We start from the raw sequence: 13,107 nt of genomic DNA, 5'->3' as shown, positions 1-13,107 counted from the left end.
CAGCATGGGTTATGCTTAGAGAGATCTGGGTGGAGGAGTCTGGCTCTCTTCCAGAGTGGTAGGAGACGCTGGAAGTGTAGGAGGTGGGGTGAAGAGAGACCATTAGGCAACGAGGCCCACAGGTGAGACTCACCCACTCTGCCATTTTGCCAAGGTCGTGGAGAGTGCATGACAGAGTGGGTACTTCCTCAATGCTGGCTGGCTGGAGAGATGAAAGAGAGGGGCTGGGGACCCCTGCACAGTTACATGAGTCCCGTAACTATGCATCTTCTCCCTATCTGAGCAACCCCAAATTTCTACCCGTTGTCCTTGGTAACCTGAAAATAGCAGTGTATGGGAACAAGGAAACCCAGCCTTACTGGGTTCATGAATTCCACCTGCATTCTGGAGGGCTACCATTCTCAGAGACAAACGGGCGGAATACCAGGACCTCAAGGCACTGGCATTCCTTTAGTAGTTCTTTGTGCTGAGCCCTGGGATGAAGCAGGTGCATTATTTAGTTGTACGTCACCTAGTACTATCGACAGGGCCAAAAAACACGTGAAATCTCTCACAGTGTATAATTAGTAATTTGGTAGTCAGCTAAAGGTAGGTGGGCTTACCAAGAAAAGAAACAGATTAGAGTGATGGATGGAAGTGAGGGCCTTATACCAGCACCTGGAATGGAAAGGTAACCGCTCGTTTCAGGGTCTAATGGATGACACTTTATCTTAGTCAGTTCAGGCTGCTATAACAAAGTATCACAGACTGGCCAGCTTATGAACAACAGCAATTTATTTCTCAGTTTTGGAGGCTGGAATTCCACAATCAGGGTGCCAGCACGTTCTGCTTCTGGTGAGAGCCCTCTTCTGGGTTTTAGGTTGCCACGTTCTCATTGTATAAGGGGGCTAATCCCACTCACAAGGGCTCTACCCTCATGACCTAATTACCTCCCAAAGTCCCCACCTCCAAGTGCCATCACATTGGGGGTTAGGATTTCAACACACGAATTTGGGGGCAGGGGCACAAACGTTCGGTCCATCGACACTTCTGGCTCCTTCAGCTCTAGACTGGATGAGGAGATAAACATCATATGAGGGATATTGGGAACATGGCTGGGGTTATGTTTGGTCCCTTCAATCAGGAGAGAGCAGGAATAGGAAAGATCCAGCGTATCGAATGACCCCAGGGAGATCATGGGAAGAGGAGCACATAGCATTTGTTTGCTTTAATTTATTTTTTCAAGAAGATCTTGCCTTGGGACTAAGAGAATATGTATGGCAAATCCGTATTTCCTTATCTCATCCCCTGACCGCACTTTAACCATAGCCCCAATTCGATTGCTCTGACCATCTTCCCGGTTTTCTTTTTTCCTGATCCTGTTCCACCAGGAGATTGATGGCAACGCACTCTTGTTGCTGAAGAGCGACATGATCATGAAATACTTGGGCCTGAAGCTGGGACCTGCGCTGAAACTCTGCTACCATATTGATAAGCTGAAGCAAGCCAAGTTCTGAAGGTTTTGGAAAGATTGAAGCAAAGTCCAGACAAGAGATCTCAAGATCATCTTCTGCCTTACCCACACCCGGCCACCATCTCAAAGTAGATTCTCTTCTTAAAAATAACAGCCACAAAGACTTGGTCTTTTTATAAAACTTGTGCGTCTTTGCCTTTAAAAAAATTCAACATGGCCCTTTTGAAAGGCTCCTTTGTGTTAATGATTTGCCAAAAAATTGCAAAAAAACCCCACCAACCCTATTGTTTTTAACATCCCAGATAGGTTGGTTGCTCTTAGAGTGGGTCCTATTTTTATAACGAGAGAGTGGGGAACTGATTGTTATCGCTCAAGGAGAAGGATGAGAGAAGGTGCGAAAAGGACCTTTGTCTCTGAGGCTCCTCAGGGACGCCCACCGCAGCATCACCTGTCTGTGCCGCTGACCCGGGGACCTATCATTGTGAGCCTCGCTTGATTCAGCTCTGGAAGCTGTCTTCTGAGGACAAATGCCTCACCTTGCACTATCTGGAAAACTTGAATTCTTTTGCTCTCTGAAAGAGAAGAAAAATCTTTTCTGTTCTTAGTTATCTGAAGTACTGTGTCGCCCCACTAGAGGGCAGACTGCTAATGAATTTTGGAGACCCTCGCTGCAGTAGCCTGGTAGTTCGGTACTCGGTGGCTGGGTTAGGGTTTCTGTGAACAAGATCTAGCTCACACAGACATAGGGAATTTATTCCACAGTCAGCACCACAGATTGCAACTTGGGAAGAAACTGTCTTCTAGAAGGTTCTAGTTCATATCCAATCGTTATTGACTGACTGAGACGTACATGCAGCTAAGGCAAGAATTTGGAAGTACATTCTTCCCAGATGGGGCTTTGGAGCTCCTTCCCTTCCAGAGTCCTTACTGAGGTGTCGATGTGCTGGCACGCTGAAGAGTCTTGGTGACATTTATCCATGAGTTTTTCTTTAAAAAAGAGGAAGAAAAATGTCTCAACTAAGCTTTGAAATGGGAGAGTGTTGATTTCTAGTTACATTGCTGGATTATGTAGTTGTATCTGTGGCTAATTTTTCTAGTCCTCAACAAATACACAGACATGCTCTTATTGGGTTTAATTCAATTTACAAATAGGTTTTCCTTCCTCACTGTGGCGTAATAGAAAAAAATTGATTTTCTACCCCTCTGCAGCTGTGTACAGGGAAGGACGATGAATCCACAATTCACTAGGCAGAAGGGCAATCTTGTCTCCCTTCTTTTTATCTTTTCCCTTTCTCTCTTTCCCTCTGTCCTTTTTTCTTTCTCTCTCATTCATCAGGAAACATATCTTCAAAATGAATTCAGCTTTGCCATGGGCATATCCTCTTCCTTAAAAAACATCCATAGAGTTGGAGGTGAGGAGATGAATACTAGCCTTTGTGATCTCTGGGAGAGTGAGGATCAAAAGGAAACTCAGGACCTCCCTTGGCCCAAATGCAGATTAGAATACACACACCTTCCTCCGGGAGGCAGCCTGAGCAGGGGTCTCGGCTGGTGAGTGGAGCAGGGTGGGACTCAGCTCCCTCACCCCTCAGCTGGGTGCCCTTGTGCAGGACACGACCTGTACCAACTCGAGGGCAGCCCTGGGTAGATTTGCATATTGATCCTCTGTAAGTCAGTTAGAACTTAGACGAAGATGATAAATATTTCACACCCTGCTGTTAGACCTGCTTTGAGGAGCAATATTTGAGAAAGCACATCACAGCAAAAGCCTTTTTAGACACACAAATAGTGGCTGGACTTCAGGCATGACAGAGAAGGAAAGGAGGAGAAAGTCCTAAACCTTCCACAGAATTGAGCCTGAGTCGTCTGGTTGGAAGGGCTTAATGTCTGCTGGTTTTGGCCCCTCACCAAACGGCCCTGAATCAGGGCTTGGGAAAGAGTCTAAAAGATTCTGAAGTGATAAATGGACTCTGTCCGTCAAAGTTTGATAATTGTAAGTGCTCACTGCTGGTCTGGAATGAGATCATCTCACTCAAAAAGCCATGGATACTTTATGTCGTCAGAACTGCCAGTGTGAAAACAGTGAGGTCCAGAAAACGCCAGGACAGCCCAGGTTTCTCACGCCGCTATTTTTGCTAAATGCTAGAACTTGTGGCGCCTCTTCCACCAGCGTGTGTCTTGTTTAGAGTCTTGAAGATCTTCCTACCCAGCCTCACTAATGGCTCCCTCACCGCAAAAACCTGAACCTTCGTGCCCCCAAATTAAAATCGTACTCCAACATCGAAGATATTTTGAGTAGTTTTCAAGGGAGAGATACTTCCCCATCTCAAGTCTAAGAGAAAACTGGATCCGTGTTCCTGTGGAACTGTCTCACAGAGGTGCTATCTCATTTTGCATTAAACTTTAAGCGGGACAGATTGCTGAAGCCATGATATTTAAGGCTCGACTTTTTAAAAATCTCATTACTCTTAAAGTGAATGCTGCCATATCAGAGACTAATCTGGAGAGGAAATTCTTCCCTGCCTGTTTTTTGCACTGAAATGCAATTAGCCGACCAAATTATTATGGCAGTACCGCAATTATAATTAATTTTCACCCCTTTCAAAAATCTTGTCAAACCAGGCGGCTAACTAGCTTAGCAAATGTGAAACATGCCAGGCCATTTCCTCTAAACGCACCTTGAAGAGTCAGGCCATGTGTGTCACTCTCATGCAAACGCCTCACATTTGTGTTGATACCGTACTTGGTATTCCATCGCCATAGCTTCGCTTCAGGTTGTGGCAAATAATGATGTCGTTCTGCATAATTCCCAATTAGAGTGTGTGAGTGTGTGTGTGTTCACGTTCCAAACATTTCCAATTACGCCTGTCTGTTAAACACTTTTAAAAAAATCTAGAGACAGTTCCATTGCCTAAGGCATTTTAAATATTTTACGAAGCACGTTATTCGCTTTGTGAAGAAGGCAGGTAAAAGATGTGGGTTTTGTGTGTGTGTGTGTATTTCCTGACACTGTAGTTGGAAAAGCCTTTGGAAGTGGCTGGGAGAGTATCAACTACTACGTTTGCTTGGTTAAAAATGCCTCCCCAGGGGCTGGCCTCGTGGCTGAGTGGTTAAGTTCGCGAGCTCTGCTGCAGGCGGCTCAGTGTTTCGTTAGTTCCAATCCTGGGCGCGGACATGGCACTGCTCATCAAACCACGCTGAGGCAGCATCCCACATGCCACAACTAGAAGGACCCACAACGAAGAATATACAACTATGTACCGGGGGGCTTTGGGGAGAAAAAGGGAAAAAATAAAATCTTTAAAAAAAAAAAATTTGGTCTAAAAAAAAAAAAAAAAGCTTCCCCAGCTTTGTATCACTGAGGCAAAGACCACTCTATGCTGTTACTACTAGGTATCCCCCCCGCAATAATGTCAGTAGGGTGCACCCTGGATGCAACTGGGGGATGGCTCTGGGGTTCTGGGCCTGCCCCACTCAGGTGCTGACTGGACTCGACAAGCCAAGGAGGCTCCATGTGGCTGAGGGGCGAGGCCTAGCCAGGGAGCCCACTGGTTAGGGAACAGCCTTCTGAGCTATTCAGTGTACAGGGAACAGCATACCCTGGGCTCCAGTCATTTCCCTTCAGCAGGGCTGCCGAGTTTATTTCCTTTCAGCAGGAAAAAAAGAGTAAGAACCGCTCAGGAGAATCAAATACAATATTAAAATACATTGGGAAGGAATACTGAGCTAAGGTTGGTTTGCTTGAGAAGGAAACCAGTGAGGGAGGGAAGACAAAACTATAGGTTTCTTAGGAAAACAATAAAACAGCACCTCTTCTAACCATCCCAACCCTTTAAGCTGCAATAACCTATTTTTGTATTTATGTGCTGTATGGAATATTTCTTTTTTTAAATTAAAATTATTCTTTAAATGATTTTTTTGATTATTTTAGGAGAATTTTATCATGTCTCTGAAGATAATTGGAAATGTCCAGAGGTGACCAGGGACTCAAATTTAGTCATTGTCAGAAGGTCTTGAAAGATGGAAATATCCCGCTTTCTTTCTAAAGAAATAGCCAGGTTTCCATACGTGTGAGAAGGTGAGTGCTGTCTGATATTTGCTCTGACCAGGCACTTTTATTTTATTTTATTTTATTTGAGGAAAACTAGCCCTGAGCTACCTGCTGCCAATCCTCCTCTTTTTGCTGAGGAAGGCTGGCCCTGAGCCTACATTCGTGCCCATCTTCCTCTACTTCATATGTGGGACGCCTACCACAGCACGGCTTGCCAAGCAGTGCCATGTCCGCACCCAGGATCCAAACCGGCGAACCCCGGTCCGCCGAAATGGAACATGTGCACTTAACCGCCGCACCACCGGGCCGGCCCCCTGACCGGGCCCTTTTCAGTTCTTCTCCCATGAGGTTAGAGCGTGAGGAGATTTGACTCGCTTTTTTTTTAAACTTCAGATAACAAGAGATGGGGTTGTGAAGGAGTAGATGATTTTTTTAAAACCTGCAATATTTTGTTAAGGAGAGGGGTGAAAACCTGTCTGTGGATGTGGTTTATTTTTGTCATAAACACTCCTAGAACTGAGTGGCTGCCCAGCTCTGCCGTTGTCTTGCCGTGTGCCATATTCCCTGTGGCGTGAGAAGACAGACCATGCTGAGCAGCCAGAGGTGAATCCAGCGCTGGGTCAGATGTCTAGAGGTACGAACATTCCTGTGTCCAGCTTGCAATGTCACCCCAGCAGCAAGCCCCGCCACACTCACACACAGCCCCTAAGCTTTCAGCACAGGGAGCCCCAGCTTCCAGGGTGCCCTTCCTTCCAACGGTTATCCAAATCAAAAACAATTCCTTCACGGACAATTGGAAGCTGGATTTTTGGAAATCTAGCATTTACTTGAAAGAAAATCATACCTATTTATTGCCACCAGTTAGATATTATGGAAACATGTCTGCTAACAATTTGCTTTGTGTAATTTGTTCTAATGCTAATCAGCAACAGCCGGGCCACTTCCTGTGGTAAATTCCTTTGCGGTTACAGTGGTATTATCACACACGGACTTCACCAAAATGCTGTGCTTGAGAAGAGCGCTCACTCCAGCTCTCCCAGACTTCAGGAAATTTCCCTAACTTAGAAGCAGTTCTGGGCAAAAACACATTTTGAGAGGAGGATTTGCTTTTCTTCATTCTCTGCTTTCCCAAGCAAGGCCCCAGACCTGCGCTCCTAAAATTCTACATAAATAGCATGGGGGTTCTCCTCACAGTGTACATCGAGTTTGATTTTCTCCAGAGGAAAAGACATCAGGCAGAGCTTGAGAAGGACACCTTCCTCCAGGTCACTGTGCTGCACCCAGAGTCGACACTGAGAGGATGGGGGCATGAGAGGAGTGGAGACACATCCGAGAGCCAAGAGCTGGCTCCGCAGTCAATTAAGTAATGATGTCAGACAGCGTGGGGACAGCAGCATCTTTCTGTCCAAAGAGCGTAAATATACTGCTCAGAATTGCTCCAGGCTGCCAGCCCACCGTGCTCTGCAACGTAGCTCCACCATGTGACCTGAGCCTTACACTTGGTTCCATGCACTAAGCGCTTTTGCAAAGGCCAATACAAACATCTTCCATTGGATCCTACTTTGGAACACACCCAAAGCTTTGCTTCTCCAAACAGCTCACTATGAAATGGCAGACCCTCACTGAGTGTCATTTTACAGTAACCATGTGTGACCGGAGGTTACCTCCATCATAAATGTAGCATCCTAAAATCTCAGGAAGGCTCTACCTCCCCATCTCATGCTGGGACGCCTTCCCCACAGCCCTGAAAAATGGCTCTGCCTGACCACTTCCCATTAGAGGGAGTTCACTCCCATAGGAAGTAGCTTATTCCTCTGTTGGACAGCTCTGATTGCGAAAAAATTATTTCTCAGGGAGACACATATGTCTGAGAATCAGACACAGACGTTTGAGATGAAGCCAGCTCTGCAATCTTTCTCTTTTTAACAGAGCTTGTCCGTGCATTAACTGCACCTATAATACAAATTGACATTGGCAAGGAGATCCCAGCTCCACCACGTTAGGGTAAAGGAGCAGACACTTTATGGAAATGTAGGACTCAGATAGGTCATGGCCATCAGATTCATCAGCCCTGTCATGAAAACTAGCAAAATTTTTGTGGCCTTACACACACACACACAAAGGGTGTCCTTGGTGAATCTTCAATGTAGTTGTAAATCTGGCTGTGGTCACATAAGCATGTGAGTTATGTAACCGTGGGTGAATGAATCTATAAGGCCATGTGCCTCATTAACTGTGAAAAAGATGCGATGAGACGTTGAGGCCCTACCTGTTAATTGTACTCACTGGTGATATAACAAACTAAGGAAGCTCTAGTTTAGGCAAAAACAAGTTATAATTGATGATAGAAAAGTAAACATGGGCTGTAGTGAATTTATGAAAAAGTTATACAGTTTATGACCCCAAGCCTGAGTTAGATTTCATGCTTGTGTGTGCATGCATGAGTGGGTGTGTATTTGTGAGTTAATGCAACAAGTGGGAACTGGAGAAGGCTTGAGATGGGATTGCAAAGGGAGATTTTGCTTTCTAGAGCATTCTATCTTATTCAGAAGAACTATCTAGCACTGATTTAGAAATCAGACCCAAAGGTACATATAACATGTAGTTTATGCAGCTTACTTAGATAAAATTCTGGATTATGGAGCAGATTCTCTATGAAAATACTTAAATCTTGGTACTTGGAAAAAGTAGATACCAGTTAGCACCTTGGATAGTACCTGCCATAGAAAAGGCATCTCATTAATATTCATTGGCTGACAATGAATGAATGCTTGACCAGTTCGTATTTTCTTTGAAAGGCCCCTAGTTTCTTTTTGAACCCCATTATCTTTACTGAAAGCAGAATTGCCAAACGGACAGACCAAAAGGAGCTCATGAGATCTTTCATTTCCTCTGGCTCTCCAAACGCTCTCCAGAGAGGTCAACCTCCACAGTCACTGATTTGCATTTCACTCACGTCTTGCTGACTTAAGATCTCCCATTCTGATTGGCCTAGTGCTTGACTGCAAGCATTAGAGAGTAACCGCTGATTATTTACAGCTTTACTTTTAAAACATCTTTTCCTCTTCCTTCTCAATCTGTGACATCTCTCAGCAATGAGTAAGGTTTCCATTGGCTTGTTAACTGTACAAGGAGCGTAAGCATCTCTTTGGGGCAGAGAACTCTTTCCATGAACCTGCATTCCCAATTCCTTGCTCATCTTGGAGGGCAGGTCAGCAGAGCTGGGCCTCCCCACAAGCCACTCTGTCGTACGTGCTGCTGGTAGCAAGACTTCGAGAATAAGCAGCCCACAGGAGATGGGTAGACGAGAACCTTCCCCTGTCCTTTTCCATTCTGTACCTATCTTTGCCCTTGAGAGCAGATTCAGAAATATCAGAGGCTTCTCTTTTTTCCCAAGTAGTTCCATAAGAGCATTGAGAATAGAATCATGTGACCAATTTCTTTTTATAACAACACCAAAACTTCGAGTGTTTTATCTTCAAAGAAATCAGCTCCAAAGCTTGGGCATCTGTTCCAAGGATGTTGTCACTGCCTGAAGTGTTTTTTTAGCACATCTCTTTTGGGGTCATCTTTAGAAGCGAGGACACATTCTTTTCAAAGTGTTGTTGGAAGTCATCCCTGGAGGTTGGATTTTTCTCTTTTGGAGCAAGTTAAAGCCACTGGGGTTGCGTCTGGTAAACAGCACAAACAATGCATTTGAGATGTAAAATGATGTGTCTCCATACTCATTAGTTTGTCTTTTCCTTATGTGTTTGATACAAATGGTCTGAACAGTAACATGCACAATTCACTTGTTAACTTAAACATATCAGGCAGCCACCAGTATAAGGAGCTACAATGTACAGATTCCTTTGAAGGGCAACATCATCTGGATGTATTACATTCACCATGTTCATTTTAAAGTAATCTTATTGCTGTATCTTCAGGCATCATAAACTGAGGGTATCGTGAATGTTTGCAAATACGCAGAGACTGCCCTCATATCTAGAACCCTAGAATCCCAGAGGGGTTGGGAGGAAGAAGCCTTGGGGGACACCTGGACTACTCACCTCCAGTGTAGACCGGCCTCCACACCATCTCCCACTGGTTCCACGCCACTCTCTGGGGGTAGATTATGGTGCAGTGCCAAAGAAACAAGCTGTCTGAGTTACTGCCCCCTAATGCCATCTCCTCATCTGGAAAAGGAGGAGGGCATCCAGATGACTTTTAAGGCATTTACAGCTCCGTTTACTTCAGCAAAGGCCAATAGTGGGGCTATTCATTCCTTGCTGTTCTATTTTATGACTTTTAGCTTCTGCCTCTCCTCCTGTCTGATCTCATCTAGATCCTCTTCTCTCATGGGCCCATAACTCCTCCTTAAAGCCACATAAGCATTACTTTGCTACCCTTTCTCATTATTTTTTGCTTTCCATTTCATTCTTTCTCCCTGTCTCTGTGTTTCTTGGTTTCCCTTTTCTGTTTTTCACCATTTCACTAGTTCAAATGGCTTTCAGGAAGCAGAGGGATGGAGGGAGAAATAAATAATTAACAGATAGCCTCTTCTCTCCCTGGCCCAGGAGTCCTAACCCTTGTCTGCCTCCCACTGTCCCGTCATCACCCGCCCACAGCATTCCTTGGCTCCGTCTTGTTTCCGGCCCAATCTCTACTTGTTCTTTCCATTTCTCAAGGTCTAGCCCTCTCAGTCTGTCCTTGACTTTGGGAGCAAGAGTCCTATCCCTTTTGTATGCTTCATTCTGATGACTAACTCTGTGTCTCACTAACACGCCTTATCAACCTTTCTTAAGCACAGGCCCAAATGCCCAACCCAGTAGATGTCCCTCCTTATTCAGCCCTGAAGGTCAAGAGCCAAGTGACCTGGAGCCCATCTGACATACCTCTTGAGAAGCATGGGTTGTTTGTCTCAGCCATGCTATCTCCTGCAATCTTCTTGGAGTCACTCTGACATCCAGTAGCAATTCCAATCATTCCACAGTTCTTTATAGAACATGTAGCTTTGTCCAGACCCACTTAGGACTGACTGCATCTCCTGGTACCAAAGCCAGGCCAGTGCCTAAGTTTAATGAGGAGGGTCAGCCAGGGTCAAAGATGAGTCACAACGACCTACGTCAGAAGCATTTCTGGGGCGAGGTTTTGTTTTCAGACATTTACAAGTCTGCTGAGATGTGTGTAATAGTAAGGGGCTTGTGTCTGGGTAGGGAAAGATGATGGTCTATTTCCCAAAGGAAAATGTGGTTTACAGGAGGGAGAAAGGCAGCAAAATTCTGGAAAGGAGATGCTCTATTCCTGGCCTTTATCCAACACAATCACACACCCTCAAGGTCTTTCTAGAAGTCCTTTGCTTTCTCCACAGGAACTGAAAGTGTTTCTGCCCAAGTTTGGAGGACTTTGATTTATTTTATTATCTGTTGTGTTCTAAGCCACAATATTTAATTTGCTGTCATCTTCCAGCTACATCTTTGATCATTTGAGGATTTAAAAAAATGAGCTCATCTCACCTCATCCTCCAGAAATGTTGAAATATCAGTTGCTTTATATAGCAAATATTTCCATTTTGTAAACATCGATTGATTAGATTGTTTCTCTCCTGTAAATACCTAGAAGTAATTTTATTAATATAAAGATTTTCTACATTAAGTACATTTGTAGATAAATTCACTTTTTATTCTATAACACACAAGAAAACAAAATAAATGGATGAAATCAAATCCTTTCATCATAATTGTCTTCAGTTGCTATTTTTTCTTTTCACTAACCGTGAAAACTTTTTAAGTGCCATTGTAACATCACAAAGCATCATGAGGTCAAAAGGTTTGTGTTTTACCAGCTATGCTAGGCTGTAATTATCTGACAAGGCTCTTGCCAAATAATGAGAGCATCTGAGTAAGTTGAAATCCACGCTCTCTGAGCTCCGCGAGGTTGAGTGATGATGATTGAAATGTTATGCCTTTTGTTTTGTAAGTTGAGAGGTTTATTTTCAGATTCTTTCTTTCAACTTGGCTTTAGCTAATCTCATGTTTCCACCTCCTTATTCTGCATGTCCACCCTGATATGCCCACACAGGAGGTTTTCTGATCTCTCTCCATCTGGAAGAGTGGCAGCTGTGCCCTTTCCTTGGTAAAGATTCCGTCTTTAACCAAGGGTCCAAAGAGGTCATCTCCTCATCTCAGGAAGAGAAAAACAGGGTTGACTACATTCCCCTTTCTCTACCTAGATGGGCTTCCCTCCCTTCTAATTAAAGATTTTTTTTTTTTTTTTAAAGATTTTATTTTTTCCTTTTTCTCCCCAAAGCCCCCCCGGTACATAGTTGTGTATTCTTCGTTGTGGGTTCTTCTAGTTGTGGCATGTGGGACGCTGCCTCAGCGTGGTCTGATGAGCAGTGCCATGTCCGCGCCCAGGATTCGAACTAACGAAACACTGGGCCGCCTGCAGCGGAGCGCGCGAACTTAACCACTCGGCCACGGGGCCAGCCCTAATTAAAGATTTTTAAAGGATGTGTGTGTGTGTGTATGCATAGAGAGGTGTATTTATGGCTGGGTTTGGGAATTTGAGACAAAGGTCATCCAGAGGAAGTTTGCGCCTCCTTTGCTTGTGCCGAGGCGCGTGTGCAAGAAGGACCCCGCGGATGAGCTGCAGATGCTCCAATGACTTGAAAATTCATTGTGCTTTCACTTTTTATGGACTTTTTATTTCACTTTTACTTCAACTCCATGCTTTATTTAGAAGTGCTCGGGGAGTGTGGAGCTTTGAGCTTAGGAAATGGCGTGGTTTTAGGGCCTAGCTTTTTTTTTTTTTTAAATACCAATGGATCTAATTTTGCAGACCAGAAATCAGTGAATAGAACTCATTGTAATGGGAAACAGCATTTACATGGGAGAGAAAGAGCAGTAAACTCTGTCACCTGGGGTAAAAGTCTCTCCTTAATTTTTGCCCTTTGAGAGCACCATGCAATTAGCATTTCCTAATATTGGGACAATCCTCTCACCTCAAAGTGCTCCTCTGTAATTGTGTCACATAATGGGAAATTATAACAGGCAATTTGGTTCTGTAATTCAGTTTGCAAAGCATGTAAACATAAGATAACCAAGTTAAATGCAAATAGGCATTACACTAGGTATGAAAAACAGGAGGGAGAAAGGATGCTGTGTCCATAACTTAGAAACAACGTGAATTTTATTTCTCCTGTGCCTCAAAAATGTAGAGTTTATTCAAGTTATTTATCCTCTTGTTTAATTTCATCATATACTGTTCATACAGATGCATTATCTGTGTATGAACATACAGGTATTCTTATTGCACATATTTACAAATCTCTCATTTGTAATAAGCAGACTCCAAGCTAAGCGTGATCTTTAGGAACGAGTAGATGTGCTCATTTTTTACAATGTACAGTATTTTAACAAATAGACCATTCTATACAAAACACCATCTCAAAATGTGCTTTTAATTTTTCAAAGCGTTTTTCTTACTGTTTGTAACTTTTTCCTTTGGGCCAATTCTGTCATTATTGAGAGGGCTTTTTTTAATGTTGTCCCTTCAAGAGCGACTGGTAGGAACACTATAGTCAGATATGCACAGTTTCATTAAATAAACACTACTGGCCTTA

At 43.9% G+C, this 13,107-nt stretch overlaps 1 protein-coding gene across 12 annotated transcripts in view; it reads left to right on the top strand.

Annotated features, from left to right (window-relative positions):
- SCML4 (Scm polycomb group protein like 4) overlaps positions 1 to 5,366 on the top strand; it is a 113,004-nt gene extending 107,638 nt beyond the window's left edge. For 11 of the 12 annotated variants that reach the window (XM_070223632.1, XM_070223635.1, XM_070223633.1 and 8 more), the window contains one exon: positions 1,371 to 5,366. In XM_070223632.1, the coding sequence (XP_070079733.1) occupies positions 1,371 to 1,496 (126 nt within the window). In that variant the 3' untranslated portion in view covers positions 1,497 to 5,366. The remainder of the gene's footprint in view (positions 1 to 1,370) is intronic. The other variant, XR_287907.4, reaches the window with a different exon arrangement.
- Positions 5,367 to 13,107: the final 7,741 nt, after the last annotated feature.

The sequence above is a fragment of the Equus caballus genome, chromosome 10 (genome assembly GCF_041296265.1).
Source record: "Equus caballus isolate H_3958 breed thoroughbred chromosome 10, TB-T2T, whole genome shotgun sequence".
Lineage (NCBI taxonomy): Eukaryota > Metazoa > Chordata > Mammalia > Perissodactyla > Equidae > Equus > Equus caballus.
Note: the sequence above shows the minus strand (reverse complement) of the source record. Positions and strands in the feature narration are given on the sequence as shown.